Source organism: Camarhynchus parvulus, chromosome 4, assembly GCF_901933205.1.
Source record: "Camarhynchus parvulus chromosome 4, STF_HiC, whole genome shotgun sequence".
Lineage (NCBI taxonomy): Eukaryota > Metazoa > Chordata > Aves > Passeriformes > Thraupidae > Camarhynchus > Camarhynchus parvulus.
In genome coordinates, this window is record NC_044574.1 from 71,615,367 (window position 1) to 71,631,243 (window position 15,877).

A 15,877-nucleotide genomic window follows, 5' to 3' on the forward strand; every position below is an offset into this window, starting at 1 on the left:
ACAAAGAATTCAATAGAAATATTTCTGAGGGAGTACAGGAATGTGCTTTCAGGCTGCTCTGAAAACACTGGCCAGAGATGATGTTTTACTGTGACCTAGTGTATGGAAATGGAGTCATATTTTTGATCCCAGTAATAGGCTGGAGATCCCCCTCCTTAGCAGACAGCCACACACACACAGAGACATGCAGGCAGTGCCTGTGTCCCCAGCAGCAGCCCAGGGCTGTGCAGAGGTGAGGGCAGACAGCACTGCACATCACCTGGAGCATCACACCCATTCCATTGCACTGGTGCTGTGTTTATCCAGAGGGGCATGCATCCTTCAAATGGTGGTGATCTGCCATTTCTGACAGGCAACAGAATCAGAGGGCAAAAATGTGATTCTTCTTTCTGATTTGAATCTGTCTTCAGCTTCCAGTCCTTGTATCTGGTTTTGCCTTCTTCGCTGGATAAAAGAGCTCTTTAAGGAATTTCTTCCCTCATGAAGGTATTTTTATCCACCATGGTCAAAAGCATCTCTCCGTTCTTTTTGTGGTAAGCTAAATGGATTGAGCTCTTTAAGTCACTCGCTGGCAGGCATTTTCTGCCACAAATCATTTTTTTGTCTACTTTTTCTGCTCTGACTCTAAAATGTAGATGTCTGATTGCGTACATTTTTTGAGTGTCATTCTTCTGATGCAGTGTGCAGGATAAGCTACCTCCTGGCTTCTGTTTGCTTTTTATATTCAATATCCATTCGCTCACATGACACAGAACAGCACAGAAAATTATGTTTGTTTGTCTGTTTTACACATTCCCAACCCTGCTTTCCAGGCTGTGTTTCTTGCAGCTTGTTGGGCAGTGCTTTGCTCTGAGACGTGGAATGCCCATCCTCTGTTGATTCCTGCCAGTAGTTGCCTGGAACAGCCCCCTTTTCCCTGAGGTGCCACTTTGGCCCCCTGGCCTTCAGCGGGAGCCGAGCTGGCTCCTCCAAATGCATCGGTCTGTGCACAGAGGGATGGATAATGGGCAGCCTTGGGTGTCCCCCCTGGTTCTTGGGGCTTCAGCTGGTGGTCGTTCTGCTTGTTCTGAAAGGAAATTGTGTGATTGCTTTTAGCTGCAGTTGGGGGATTGAATGACATGTGCAAGGAATAAATCACTGCATGATAAGGAAGAGGCACGTAAGATTTGAGACAAAGAGGAAAATCTCGTTTCCACTCCCCTTTGTTATCATTTTACTGTGCGTAACTGTACATATCACACATGTTACTCTGAGCTCCTGCAGAGCATTCCACCACTCCAGCAGAGCCCTGGAAATACACTGGGAGGACACAGGATTTATCTTCCTGTTGCTTAACTAAGGATTGGCTTATCCACAGGGGGCAATTCCTGCGGAGGCATTAAGTAAGCAGTCAGATCCCTGCACAAGTTCATCTCACCCAGTGCCCTGCACCTGTCCAAACCTACAAGCCCGTCCAGGTGTGCTATGCTGACCATTTGGAAATGCTGACCATTTGGTCACATTTCAGCTCTGGGAACAGGCAGCTCTTTGGCTCCGTCAATACCTGCTTTTGTTCCCAGGGGCCGAACTCTTAATTCTGTCCCGGGCTGCCTTAGAAGGGGACAGCTGAGGCTGCAGGGGCAGGAGGGCTCCCAGGAGGCTGATGCAGGGCCAGCCTGCGTTTGAACTTGCTCTGTGCCACAGCTGAGGGGCCTTGGCACCATTGTCCCTTTATGTGAGCAGCTCTTGGCTTCACCTGTCCCTGGGCGAGGACCCGGCAGTGGAGCTGCAGCGCCGCTGTTCCCCACCGGAATGCCTGTGACTCCGCTCGAGCCACTGCGAGCAGGAGAGGGCTGTCTGCAGCCTGAGAGCAGCACACAGTGGCTTTGAGTGGAGTTAAACAGAGCCCGAGTGAAAAGTGAGAAATCGCATCGTACCATTTTCCCAGATATCACAGCCTGAGAATACAATCTGTGTTTCCCCTTCCAGGGCATCCTGCCACTCTCCTCAGGGACCACCTGCCCACAGAGCAGCCCTGGGCACACCTGGGCACAGGGCCCTGGGGGAAGGAGCTGGGCAGTCCCCCTGCTGCTGCAGATCCCCGGAGTTACAGGGTGAGCCAAGCTGTGTGCGTGGGCCACTGGGGACACCAGAGGGGTGAGATGCAGCTACAGGCTGGGAGCCGATGGGGGTGTCTGGAGAGTGAAGCAAGAGGCAGCGGCGCCAGTTGGTGGAGAAAGGAAAATGCAGAGGAAGGAAAAGGCAGAGGGTGTAGGAAGGAGAAAGGGATAGCAAGGAATGAGGAGGAGGAGCAGGAAGGCTCAGGGTGCAGTAGGAGGATGAGGGAACAGTCAGAGCGGGAGCAAAGAGGGTTGTCAGTGAAGCTTGCATTAGTTTGGGTTTTAAGCTCTGTAAGTGTGAAAGTGCTGCACTTAGCCTGAGTTGTTTGACTTGGTGTTCGGCCCCTGTGGTGAGACTGCGTCTGGGTCTGGAGCTGCCATGGCTTGGAGGAAGCAGCCCTGTGGAGTGCAGTGTTGCTTCCTCCGTGCCCAGTTCCCTGCCACACTGCCAGGTGTCATCTCCACTCAGAGCACAACAGCAGCAGTGCCAGCTGCAGGGCTACAGCTCTGGGGACAGAGCTCTGCTCCCAGGTGCTCGGGAGCGTTTTCCTGCAGACACTTTCTGCCTGGGCCGTGCTGTTATTTGCAGGACACACAACCCAGGGCTGCTCCCAGTGATCTCAGAAGGGCCTTTCATCATCAGCTGGGAAGAGTTTTTTCCAAGGAAAAAAAAAAAGGAAAGGAGAAGAAATGTTCTAGGCAGGAGGGTGGTCTAGATGAAGGACTGGCTTTAGGAGCAACGGGAAGTTTTCATGATGTACCTCGAAATGACTGAACACACAACACTGGAAGTGACACCTGTGTGCTAATCTTCTATTTCCTTTAGCTGCTGCACAGTTCTCCAGGCTCACGTCAGCTGGTGGGGCTCCTTTCAAAACTTTCTTCCTTTTAACCTCCAGCATTTATTTATAACATAATTCACCAGAGAATGGAGTGCTTTCTGTGTGGGGTGAGGTGTCCCTCAGCTATACCTGTGTGTGCATTAGGAGCAGGACAGGAGTTCTGTAGGAAGATTTTTTTTAAGGCAATTCAGAGAGGACTTGGGCTGCAGCCCCAAAGGCAGCTGTGCACTGAAGCTTGCAGAGGAAGCTCCAAGGGATGTCACAGCATGCCCCTCGGCTCCTGGGCTTTTCCCCCTCCTTCTTCACCTTGTAGTGGCTGCAGCAAAGGCTCCATTATTTGGCAGCATGGCCTTGCTTTTGTCTATAAATGGAAGCAGTTGGCCACTATCCCAGTATAACACAGGATAGTCCTGTGCATCAGTTATGCAATTGGGAGCTTGACGGCTTCATCAGAAGCCGGGGGAGGGCCAGGGGTGGTAGGAAAAGGCTTTTGCCATCAGCTCTGCTGGAGACAGCCAATAAATGTGTGTGTCCCCCCCAAGCAAAGAAAGCAGGAGCTCAGTGACAGGGGTGGGTGAAGGGTTGGGAGCAGGAGCAGCTGAGGGATCCTCAGTGATTCCTTGACCCCAGCTTGGGGGAGACCCAGCCCCTGCTGCAGCCCTGGCCCTAGGGTGCTGCAGGGATTGTGCTTGACCAGGCTGTAAGGTGCAAAGCAGGTGATGGGACTGGGGGAGAATGGAGAGAGGAACAGCGAGAGAACTTTCAGGCCAATATAGATGTTAAAAGGGGAAAGAACCTAAATATCGGAGAGCTGCCTTTCGCAGAGCCCTTCAGGGAGTATGTGCGAAAAGCAGAGATATGGACAAATTGTATTTGTTATTTCCACGGGAGGGTCCTTGAAAACCCGACCTTCCTGCAGAAAGGCTGACCCTCGTTTCCCAAGCTACACTCCAGCATTGAACTTAACCTTTCCCTGACTGGGTGGGCGTGGGTGCTGCAAGATCCCCTTTCTGTACGCCCAGATCACACAGGGATGACAGAACTCAAACGCCCAGTGAGGCAGGTGAATGCGGACCTCACCCGGGCAGGCCTTGCACAAAGGATGCTAAAGCGATACAGGTCCTTGCCATCGAGTTGGTGGTTTTGAATAAGTACCTGCCGTCTCTGTTCATCGGTTAAAGAGGTTCTACGGGCTCTTATCACCCGAGATAGGGACCGGGCACGCAGTTTGCGAACACGGCATCGAGAGCGGCGTGGTGCCGAGCCGGCCCACAGGGAGCGCTGGCGGTGAGGCCGGTTTGGCCGCGGGACAGCCAGCCTGGGGCTGGGCCGGGGCGGCTCGGCGAGTCCCGGGAATGCTCCCCGAGGCCCCGGGACAGCCTGGGGCTGGGAATGCTCCCTGAGGCCCTGGGACAGCCTGGGGTGGCTCGGGGAGTCGCGGGAATGCTCCCGCAGGCCCCGGGAAGCGGCGGGCACCGCTCGGCTCCGCCGGGGCAGGGCCGCGGGTCAGCAGCGCCACCTGCCGGCGGCGCCGGGACCGTTCCGTCAGCCGGGCCCTCCTTCCTTCCTTCCTTCCTTCCTTCCTTCCTTCCTTCCTTCCTTCCTTCCTTCCTTCCTTCCTTCCTTCCTTCCTTCCTTCCTTCCTTCCTTCCTTCCTTCCTTCCTTCCTTCCTTCCTTCCTTCCTTCCTTCCTTCCTCCACCCCTCCCTCCCTCCACTTTCTTCTGCCACTTCCTTCCTTCCTTCCACCAGGACGCACATGGGATTTCCTTTCCGACCTTTCCTCGGTGCTTTTCCCAGCACTAAAAGGCAGCAAGTTGGATTTAGAACACGAAGAGAGAGCGGGGTGTGTGCAGGGAAGGCGCTTGCCCTGATTCCTTCCAGCCACACACACTGGTGCAGTGCTGCAGGATGGAAATCTGGGATAAACACCTAATGGAGTTAAATCCTGAGGTTCTGGGGAACAATTAGTGCTGCCAGCTCCCACTATTCATTGTGTGCACCTAACACCTTGGCTCCTCAATCCAGAGGGCTGTGGTAAGTTGCTATGTTAAATGAAGAGAGGGAAACAGAAAGGAAGAGAAAATATACTTGTCTCCTTGAGAAGGGAGAAAAAGTTTAGAAAAACACTACTCTGAAGCAGGAAAAAAACTTAGCTCACAACTTCATTATTTCACTAGGAATTAATTATAAAGCGCTCCTGCTTTACCTGAGGGGCTTTGAATTGCAGGAGAAAAGAGGAACCTATTCCCTGTGGGGAGCAGTCCATGGCTCGGCCGTGCTCCAGGCGGGACGCACAGCCTCTGTGCCCCCTCAGCCTGGTGAGCTGCATTCCCTGCCCATGGAGCAGGCAGCAACGAGGCATTCCCTGTCTGTTCCTCAGCCTGGTGAGCTGCATTCCCTGCCCGTGGAGCAGGCAGCAACGAGGCATTCCCTGTCTGTTCCTCAGCCTGGTGAGCTGCATTCCCTGCCCGTGGAGCAGGCCGTAACGAGGCATTCCCTGTCTGTTCCTCAGCCTGGTGAGCTGCATTCCCTGCCCGTGGAGCAGGCCGTAACGAGGCATTCCCTGTCTGTTCCTCAGCCTGGTGAGCTGCATTCCCTGCCCGTGGGAGCATCCTCGGCCGTGGAGCAGCGCAACGAGGCATTCCCTGTCTGTTCCTCAGCCTGGTGAGCTGCATTCCCTGCCCGTGGAGCAGGCCGTAACGAGGCATTCCCTGCCCCTGGAGCAGGCCAGGCATTCCCTGCCCCTGGAGCAGGCCGTAACGAGGCATTCCCTGTGCCCCCTCAGCCTGGTGAGCTGCATTCCCTGCCCCTGGAGCAGGCAGTAACGAGGCATTCCCTGTCTGTGTGTCTGTCTCCCTGCACAGGAGCACCAGGCGGGACTGTCGCGGCCCGTGGGGCCCCTGCCGCCGCCTGTCCCAGCGGGCTCCAGCAGCTTGGCCACAGGCAGCAGCTCCGGGGGACACTTCCTGGGCAGCCAGCCCCAGGCTGCCATCATGAAGCAGATGCTGATGGAGCAGAGAGCGCAGCTCCATGCGATGGAGCAGCAGAAGCAGCAGTTTCTCCGCGAGCAGAGGCAGCAGCAGCAGCAGCAGCAGATCCTAGCGGAGCAGGTACAGTATCCATCGGTCTCCAGTGCATCTGGGATGGGCACAAGCACTGCAGGCAGTGCAGCACCAGCCCTTCCTTCTAGATTTGGGAATTCTCTCCCTGTGGGTCCTGTCAGGGTATTTCAGCAATGCTTGTCAAAGAAGAGGCAACAATCAGTCCTACCATTAGCTTGGCAAATATTACCCCTGTTTCCAATGGTGCGCTTAATAGTCACGTTGGATTTTGGGCACTGGAAAAGTTAGCTCTTAACCTGGCATCTGATGGTGCATTTAGTCCAGCAGAAGCAGACTCAGGAGCAGTTACAGTCACAGGTGCTCCCCCTTAGCTCTAATTGTGGTCTTGCATTGGCAAAATCTGTGCCCAGCTGCACAGTGATCTGGGACAAAGAATGGACATGGGTTAAAAGAAGACTTCGCAAAGAAAAATGTTACTATTTACCCAGGCCAATTCCTTAATCCAGTTTATTGAGTGCCAGGAGGAGCAATTAGGTGAGATGAGGGAGAGACAGCAGCGAGGGGAGAACCAGAGACTGAAGTGGGAGAGCAGTACAGCCGCCTCTGGCAGTGGCAGTGTGGCAGAGCTGCACTGGAGCTATAACCTGGCTACCTGAGCTCCTGGGCTTTGCCATAGGGATGTTAAACTGTGCAGTCTGAACAGTGGTGTGTGCTTAATTCAGGTGTCGTTTTAAAGCAGCCCAAGAGAAAGCCAGTGGAAAGTCACACTGTTGAGTTCCTACAAGATCATACCCAAGTTTAAAGTTGCAGCCCCCTAATGTTACTTAGATAATGCTCTGGTAGGTCAGCAGTTCCTTTAAGCTCCTCTTCTCCTCTCTTGCTAAGGAAAAACAGCTTAAGACCATCTGCTTAAATTTGTGTTAGAACACATGCATGCCATGTAACCACAGAAATCCCCCCTTTCTCTTGTTGCCCCTGAGAAACAGAAAAATTTACTCTCAGTGAACAGGAAGGATGCTCCTAGAAATATTTAGGATAAAGAAGCCTGAGCTGATTCAAGCATGAACAAGTGCATGAGAGTGAGGATGCAGTAATGCATCCCCTGGATTGAGCCAATTCACATGCATAAAGCCAAGAGCCAGTAAGAGCCAAGAGCCACTTGGATGCTGAAGGCAAGCCTAAAAGTGTTAAAAGGCCACCAAGCTGAGGCTGTCAGGTGTGCTGACTCACCTTTCAGACACGAAAAACGGTGAAGTCACAGTCCTCAGGCTCCCAGCTTTGGGGTAGTTTGTGCTTTACAAGAGTCCCTCTTTCTTTTTGATAGTGTGTAACACATAGTTATGAACACAGGGATTAGCACTTCCTTCTTTCCTGTCTCTGCCATTCTCCTGCCTTTGTTACACATCCCTGGTTTTGGACACAGTATTTGTACAGCTGCAGGTGATGCTGCCAGACATGCCCTTTCAGCCCTTCGTTGAGTACACTGTAGCATCTGAAAGCTCTGTTTTTATAATCAGCCCTTGGTTCCACTTTAAAATATTCACCAGTGTTCGTAGAGAACAACCACAGAGGATCAGCGTGGTCTGGATCAAGGGAGCATTTTGCAGTCACCACTCCCCAAATATCATTCACTGAAGCACAAGAGGGAATGTGCCTTAGGAATCCATTTCTGGTTTGGCTCAGGAATGCTCCAAGGCTGCAGTGCTTGGGTCAGGATGCAGTAATCCTTGCAGCTGAGTGTTATAAGTGCAGCCATGGAGCAAAGTCTTGCACCAGGAGCACAAGCCTCTGGACCTTGGCAGGACTGAGGGAAAGAGAGTGTGTGTGGCTACAGCTGCCCTTAGACCTAGATGGGCAAAGTTAGTTCTCCTTTCTGCCTGAAGACAGTTCAGCTCATGCTGTAGAGGTCAGGGTGAAATGGCTGTAAGCAAGGAGTGATGATGATCTTGGCCTCGGTGCATGTTCCTTTTTGAGCCAAAAAGAGTCTGGGTGCTGAGTAGCCCAAGTGCTCTGAGGAGGACTCCAGATGACTCTGCCCGTCTCTCCAGAACACCTCACGAAATAACCACTGCAGGTTCTGCAGTTTTGCCACCAGCCTGTTAATTAATTAATCATCTCTTTCTCTTCTGCTTTCTTTCTGTCTTCATTTTCAGCAGATGCAGCAGCAGTCACATTTGCCTCGGCAGCATCTGCATCAACAGCGAAGCCCATATCCAGTGCAACAGGTCAGCCAATTCCAAGGTAAAAATCCAATTGTTTTCCCTGTTTTGGAGTCAATGCCCTAAAGGTAGCGACTGTGTGAAAGCTTGTGCAGTTTGTGACTACTAGGTTTAAAGCAGTGTACCAGAAGAGGAATACAGGCTGTTGCACACACCACATATTTTACCAAAGACAAATGCCCAAGTTTGCATATTCAGTTAAGTTTGTATTTTCCTTTCTGCTCTCTTCAGTGAAAACTGCTTGCTTTTTCTTTTTTTCACTTTTTTCGCCTCCTTTTTTTAATGACATTTGTTTTGCCTCTTTAACATCCAGATGTCATCGATTCATTCATGGATTTATCTTGTTGACCTCTACTCTTATGAGGTTTTTTTCCTGCTAGCATTTCTGACTGTATCTTGGTTTTGCCCCTCCTTCATTCCCCACTTTATCTAATTCAATGAGCAGAGAATTTAAGAGAGGTCATCCTTATCTAGAGAAGGGACTGATAAGTGTCAGGTGTGGGGAACACAGTAAAATATATGAGATGTAAATAGAGGTTACAAGTATTATTTTGATGTGCTCCCAGGTAACTGAAGAATGTAAGTGCACTCATTTTGGCTTAGGAAAAGAAGTTAATTCTGAGCTTTTTAGGTGAAAAGCATCAGCTGAAGTCTTCACCAACCATGATTTCTAGATAGACATGAAATGAACACACACTTGTGCTGTATATTCATGATAATACCATGTAGATGCAACAGAAAACAAGGGAGGCAGTTTGGACATTCCACATTGCCATTCTGGTTCCCAGGACGTGAACAGGCAGCCACATCTTCTGCTGGCATATATCAGGGTGGCTTCTTCTAATCACCTCCTCGTTTTTATCTTTGGCACCATAAGTTCTGTATGGAATTACTTTTTCCCCCAATAATTCATTTCCAAAATCGAGAAGTGTGTGTGCACAGCCATCCACTGAGATGCACACATACAATCTCTCTGCATTCATGCTTCTTTGAAACACTGCCTTTGAATGTATTATTTAAATTAAAGAGAGAAGAGTTTAGGCTAATCTGAAAGAGCGATGAATTCATTTTCATAAATGAACTAATTTAAATAGTTCACCATTTTTTCCTTTTTAGTCACATGAACGTAATCCAGTGCAGTAGGTTATGTGTAAATGAGACCAGAAGGTGGCCTAAAACCTTGAAATCTGTTGCATCTCTCTTTTAACTACTCCTTGTCTGATCTCCTGTCACTTATGCCATGTACAGTAGTTAACAAAAGTAGTATGTGAGCCACTTGCTGTTAGTGACTCTTTCGGAGCTTTTCAGCTGCCATTCTCAATTAAAAAATAGCTAAAGATGCATTAAGATTTTAACATTATCTGTTTCTTAAGCACGTGCTCGAGTCATCATAAAAAGACTGTTTCTAATCATGAAAGCAGCTGATCTAAGTTAAGAAAAATCAAGGGAACCCCAGTGCCAGTCATTAAGAAAGCAGTTTGATAGCATGAATAAAGTAAAAGCTGGCACTACGCGTGGCCTGTTCCAGTGAGATCCAGATGGTCTCACTTCATGCTACAAAATGTTTCATTTCCAGCTGCGTGCTGGAGCTAAAAGCATCCACCATTAGCTTGTGGTGCTCCAGAAAATGGAGCTGTAGCCAACCTCTGCCTTATATAATAGAATTACATGTATAGAAATGGTGCTTCCTTTGTCCACCTGTTTCTCATGGAAACCAAGCCAACATCAATAACAGGGACCAGTGTTCTCCACTCCCCACGGATGTTCAGGGATGTTGTCTGCCACTGAGGGACAGCAAATAGGAGCTGATTAAAGAACATTGAGATTCTGTTGTACAGTTCTGAACTCTTAAGCAATGATTTTATATATACACCTGGCATTTAATTACATTTGAGCCTGGAACAGTTGTGTGCCTCATACACTGAGCTTCCCCTGCTGAGTGTTGTATTTAGTCAGTGACTCAAATCTGCAGCATCTGACTATTTAGTTAGTGACTCTGACTGGTGTATTTGGTAGTGACTCAAATCCACAATGAACCCGTGGCATAATCTGAGCTCCAGGTAACTGTCTTTATTTAAAGATAGTAAATATAGAAGCATATTGGCTTCCCAGAAATCAGTAGCTCTCCCCTACCCCTGAAAGTAAGACACAAGCATGGTTAAGTTATCTGTCACGGTGTGGAATTTAACAAGGCTAGGATTTTCTGGTTTCCCATCACTGGCCTAAGGTGAAGTAAAATGTGCTTATAGTATTGATTCACTAATACACTCTCCCTGCTTTAAATGTCCACAAAAACCCGATTTTTCTTCTTTCCATAGAATGAATCAGTAGCTATGCTATAGAAAATCCATTCATTAATGCCTCCTGAGCTATTAAAAGAATTGATTGGCCTTCTGAGACTGACATTTCCATTTTCAAGGCTTACTTTTGAAAGACAATGGAGATATTTAAAGGAGAGCTTCAAATGGTAAACTGAAGTTCAGCTGCTTTGCTGCTAACCAAGAAGACCAGTGGAAGTTTTTCCATTTGCTTACTAGAAGCTGGATTAGGTGTAGCTGAAGAAGATAAGTGCTGCTGAGGATGCTCCTACAGTTTGTCTCTTATGCAAAACTGTGTTAATTAAGATTTGCAGGCTTGTGGGCTTTTCTTACCTTCGTCCCCTTTTGGTGCAGGTTCACCGCAGGATATAGTGGCTGTGAGAAACCAAGCCGCGCTGCAGAGCATGAGGACATCCCGAATGATGGCCCAGAACGCGAGCATGATGGCCATGGGTCCCTCCCCAAGCTCGAGCACGCTGCTCACCACCGCGGGCCAGTCGGACATGGGCGTGACTCCTTACAGCAATGCCTCTCCCAGCCAGCCAGGAATGTACAGCATCAGCACGGGCATGAGCCAAATGTTGCAGCACCCAAACCAAAGTGGCATGAACCTGGCACAGAGCACGGGCCAGGGAACCAGGCAGCCTGCCTCTGGACAAGCAGTGGGAATGGTTGGCAGTTTTGGTCAGAACATGCTGGTAAACTCTGCTCTTCCCCAGCACCAGCAGCAGATGAAAGGACCTGTGGGCCAGGTCTTGCCAAGGCCACAAGCGCCACGCCTTCAAAACCTGATGGGGACTGTCCCTCAGGGAACACAGAACTGGCAGCAGCGAGGCCTGCAGGGCGTACCTGGAAGGACTAGTGGTGAAATGGGGCCCTTCAGCAACGGCCCCACGTACGCCATGCCCTCGGGGCAGCCGCGGCTGCCCAAGCAGCCCTTCCCACAGGGCCTCAGTCAGACAGTGCTGGACACGAGTGGCACCGTGAGGGCCGTGAACCCTGCGCTGGGGAGGCAGCTGCTGCAGCCCCTACCTGGGCAGCAGGCAGGCGGCCAGGCCAGGCCCGTGGTGGTGCCAGGAATGAGCCAAGGGGTCCCTGCCATGCCAGGCTTCGGCCAGCCCCCAACGCAGCAAATGCCAGCTGGTACCTTTGCTCAGAGCAGCCAAGGCCAGGCCTATGAGAGGAATCCCACTCAGGACATCTCTTACAACTACAGTAATGGAGGAGCAGGGGGGTCGTTCTCCAGTTTAGCAGAGGGCACAGACCTTGTGGACTCCATTATTAAAAGCGGACCAGGGGATGAGTGGATTCAAGAACTTGATGAGTTGTTTGGAAACCCCCAGTGAATGGGATTGTGCAGTCTGGAGCTTTGGTTATGTTTTGTTACGTTTGAACAAGCAAAGAGGAAGTCAGATGTTCTCCCCATCCCTGGATTGTTGGTTTTTGTTTGTGTTGGTTTGGCTTGGGGTTATTTTGCGGTTTTTTTGTTTTTAATTGTGCAAACCAAGCTGATCTGTAGCCAGCTTTGGAAGATTCAGGGGACGATGAAAACATCAACATCCCAAAACTGTCACCAAGCAATCTTTGTTGCGTGGCAGCGCCCACTCTGTGTGTGTCTGTGTGTGTGTGTGTGTGTGTGTCTGTGTGTGTGAGTGAGAATGGAGAAACTGGAAAAGCCAGCTGATGTGTCTGGCTGGGAAGATTCGTTCTCCCGCCACTTAAAACAAGGCTTCATTGCACAGTGGTGAGGGGTGGTCCCAGTGTGTCCCACCTCTTAGGACTGTGCACGTTGCAGCTTCCAGGGAAGCAGAGGAAAGAGCTGGGAGCAAAGCCTACAGACACTCAGTGGTGACTGCACAGCCCTGGTCAGAAATGGGCTTAACCCCGGGGCAGGCAGGTCTGGGGGAGCCATGGCCAGGCCATGGGGCTGGCTGTGGGCCGTCCTGAGGGAATGCACAACACTCACATGGCAAACCTGAACAATCACAGGCAGGTCACCGTTTTCATTGCAGAGTGATAAACCCCACTACAAGTGCAGAAGAACATGAATTTGGCAGTGTTGTGAGGGCAGATTGATTATGTGACTGCTGCTGGAGACAGCCCAGTGCTGGGTTAACTTAATGAACTGCTTAGTCCCCTCGGGACTTGAAATAGTGCTTCCCAAGTCAGAGCACTTGGCATGGCCCAGCTGTCTGGGCTGCTGAAGGGCTGAGGGGTACCAAGAGACATTAGCAGAGCTCCTCAGCTGGTGCCTCCCTCTCCTTCCTCCCCAGGGTGTTCTCAGTTCACTCCCTTCCCCTCCTGTTCCTTCAGTGTGAAGCAAGCTAAGCTGGCTGCACTTCTTTTTCAGGCAAGCCACAAAGGGCCAGGCAGGGGAGGACAAAACAGGCATGAGAAAACATACAGTGAGGGTTTGGCACACAGGAAGACTTTCTCCTCCCCTCTAGAAAAGCCCAGGTTTGGTGGGTAGTATTACCCCAGGGTGTCTGGGCTCTCGATGTGATATATTCAGTTTTTAACAGATGTTTGCTCTAATCTCTCTGGTTTGCTGGAATAAAATTCACTGCAGTATTTGAAGAACAGGAGTCAGTGAAGGAATACTGTAAAGAACATTCATGAGTGGGTAAAATAATTGGTATTGCAAACATGGGATCTGCCCCAATAAGGTTTTAGATAATAGGGATGCATCACTGTCTCCACTGTTTGGACCTGTGATGAAGTTGTGATAGATCTCACACAACACTGAAGTCACCAGCCATTCTGAGTGTGTACAGCAGGGTTCCCAAACTGCAGCTGGAGGCTGTTTTCTGGAACCTATTACCTCTTTAGAGTTTTCAGCTGCGGGCTGCTTATCAGGTTATATAGTTGTGCATATAAAATTGTTGACATGACACACAGTCCAGAGCTGTAGCACCCTCTGGCCTAGTGCTGGCCTCTGAGAGCCATGAGTCGTGCCCTGCAGCAGTGTACTAGTGCCAGTCCCAGTTCCCCAGCTCCTGGTCACCTCCTCTTGTGCTCTTCTCCCTGGGCCCAGTGATGCCAGGTGCTGAGCCTTGGCACTTGGCTCTTCCATGTCCTGCCTTTCCCATGGAGCACAGACATGCATCACATTAAAGAGGGAGAGCAAATGAGTCTGGAACCATCTCTGTGCCCCCTTGAGGCTCCCTTTTGAGCAATTTCCCTTGCTGGGCTTGCCTAGTGGGGGGAATTACCTGTTCTAAATGCTGCGATGCAGCAGGACAAGCTGCATTTTTAATGTGTTAAAGGTGAGCCATCAATCCAACCTGCCCTGACTGCTACATTTTTTTAAATGGCTTTAACCTCATCTCTTTCAGCTGACCCCTTTATAAAATACAGCACAAGGGCCAATTCCAGCTCCTGCTGAGGATGATGAGCATGATTAGCATGCCTGCTGCTTCAGTAGGAGCCAGGTTGGGCCCTAATTCCGTGAAAGGGAGCACCAGCCAAAGTTTTTGGTTCATCCTGTGGGCCAGCATGTCTTGGGCAGACTGGAAGGGACAGGCAGTGTTGGGCTGGACTCATATAAAACCCAGAGGACGCACGGCTTAGCAGGGCAGAGCCTGGGAGAAGCAGCAGGCTCCCTGAAGGGAGCAGGGGCCGTGGCTCCGTGTGTGTCAGTGCGAGCACGGGGCACACACGTGTGTGACAGGGCTGTGGCAGGGTGCAGGGCAGCCACCCTGCTGGGGACAGCACAGCACCCACTCCTTGTGAGAGCCACCAGGGCTCACCTCAGCACAGAGGGGAAAGGGGAGCTCAGAAACACACGCCCACCACACACTGGGGAGACGCAGGCCTTGGTGATAAATGCTGGTCAAGACGAGTCTCTGTTGTCTTTGTAAAGCTCCCTCCAAATACTCCATACTGGGATCAAGTTCTAGAGAACGGATTTTATTAGATTTGGGTTCATTGGGGTTTTTTTTTTCCTTTCTTACTATGGTGCTGATGTACATGTAATGTTTTAAAAAAAGTCACTTGTAAATATGTTTTTACAATTCTACAGATATCACTGGGTCTACTATCTGTAAAATATATACATATAAATATATATATATAAATATATATATATACTGTTTGTTTAAAATAGAGTATTTTTATTTCATTCCTTGACTCATCCTTACTGCAGTGGTATTGCACTTCAGATGACATCTAATTACTAATTTGTACTGTATCCCTGACAGCAACTTGCTCCATTTTATTCAGATTTTTCTAGTTTTCTGGTTTTACTTTGTACATTAAGCATTGCTTATTTCCTTTTAAGACCTGTACAGAGTCTGAAAACGTAGAAAAATACCTGATGTTGCTTTTAAAGAAAAAGAAACAAAACAAGAACAAACAAAATGAAACGAAAAAAACCAACCAAACAAATAAAAGATGGTTAAATGAGTCATATACCTGGTGTATATGGATCATGTCTTGCCCCACCCTTGCGCCTCAGTGAGCAATCTTCCATGGAGGGGAGGGAAGCTGCATGCAGGCAGGTCTGAATCAGCAAAAACAGGGAGTGGGGAGCTGCTTCCAGGGGAGGAAACAAGATGAAGAGGAGGTGGGGAAGGGAGAAAGTGTAGCTGGACATAAAAGCTGGAGAAAACTGGAAAACTGGAGAAGGATAGAGACACAGGCTTAGGGTAATTCCCTATCACCTACCACTACAACAGTGTGAGAATTGTGCTGTCAGAAGCCTTTAGGAACGTGCACGTAGATCTGATGGACGTGTATTGCCTGTCCATATGTGGGGAGGGGAGGGGAAGGGAGGGAGAGAAGAAGAGAAGAGAAGAGAAGAGAAGAGAAGAGAAGAGAAGAGAAGAGAAGAGAAGAGAAGAGAAGAGAAGAGAAGAGAAGAGAAGAGAAGAGAAGAGAAGAGAAGAGAAGAGAAGAGAAGAGAAGAGAAGAGAAGAGAAGAGAAGAGAAGAAAGAGAAGAGAAGAGAAGAGAAGAGAAGAGAAGAGAAGAGAAGAGAAGAGAAGAGAAGAGAAGAGAAGAGAAGAGAAAGAGAAAAAGAGAAGAGAAGAGAAGAAGAGAAGAGAAGAAAGAGAAGAGAGAAGAGAAGAGGGAGAGGAGAGAGAGAGAAGGAGAAGAGAGAGAAGAAGAGGAAGAGAGAGAAGAGGAGGAGAGGAGAAGAAGAGAGAGAGAGGAGAGGAGAGAGAGAGAGGAGAGGAGAGGAGAGGAGAGGAGAGGAGAGAAGAGAAGGTAAAACATCAAAGCACTGTAACAGGTAAGCTTGGAATATTTTCAGAGGCAAAGAAAGACCTATTTGAATCAGTAGATGGTCTTTGGACCTCCTCTAGTCTGTATTTTGAGTCTGTTACACAGTTTGG

The 15,877-nt window shown here is 49.6% G+C and overlaps 1 protein-coding gene across 1 annotated transcript in view; it reads left to right on the forward strand.

Annotated features, from left to right (window-relative positions):
• The window catches only part of MAML3 (mastermind like transcriptional coactivator 3), a 233,542-nt gene extending 218,666 nt beyond the window's left edge, over window positions 1-14,876 (forward strand). The window contains exons 3-5 of the mRNA XM_030948249.1: window positions 5,808-6,053; window positions 8,162-8,246; window positions 10,897-14,876. Coding sequence (XP_030804109.1) covers window positions 5,808-6,053; window positions 8,162-8,246; window positions 10,897-11,888 — 1,323 coding nt within the window. The 3' untranslated portion in view covers window positions 11,889-14,876. The remainder of the gene's footprint in view (window positions 1-5,807; window positions 6,054-8,161; window positions 8,247-10,896) is intronic.
• The last annotated feature ends 1,001 nt before the right edge of the window (window positions 14,877-15,877 follow it).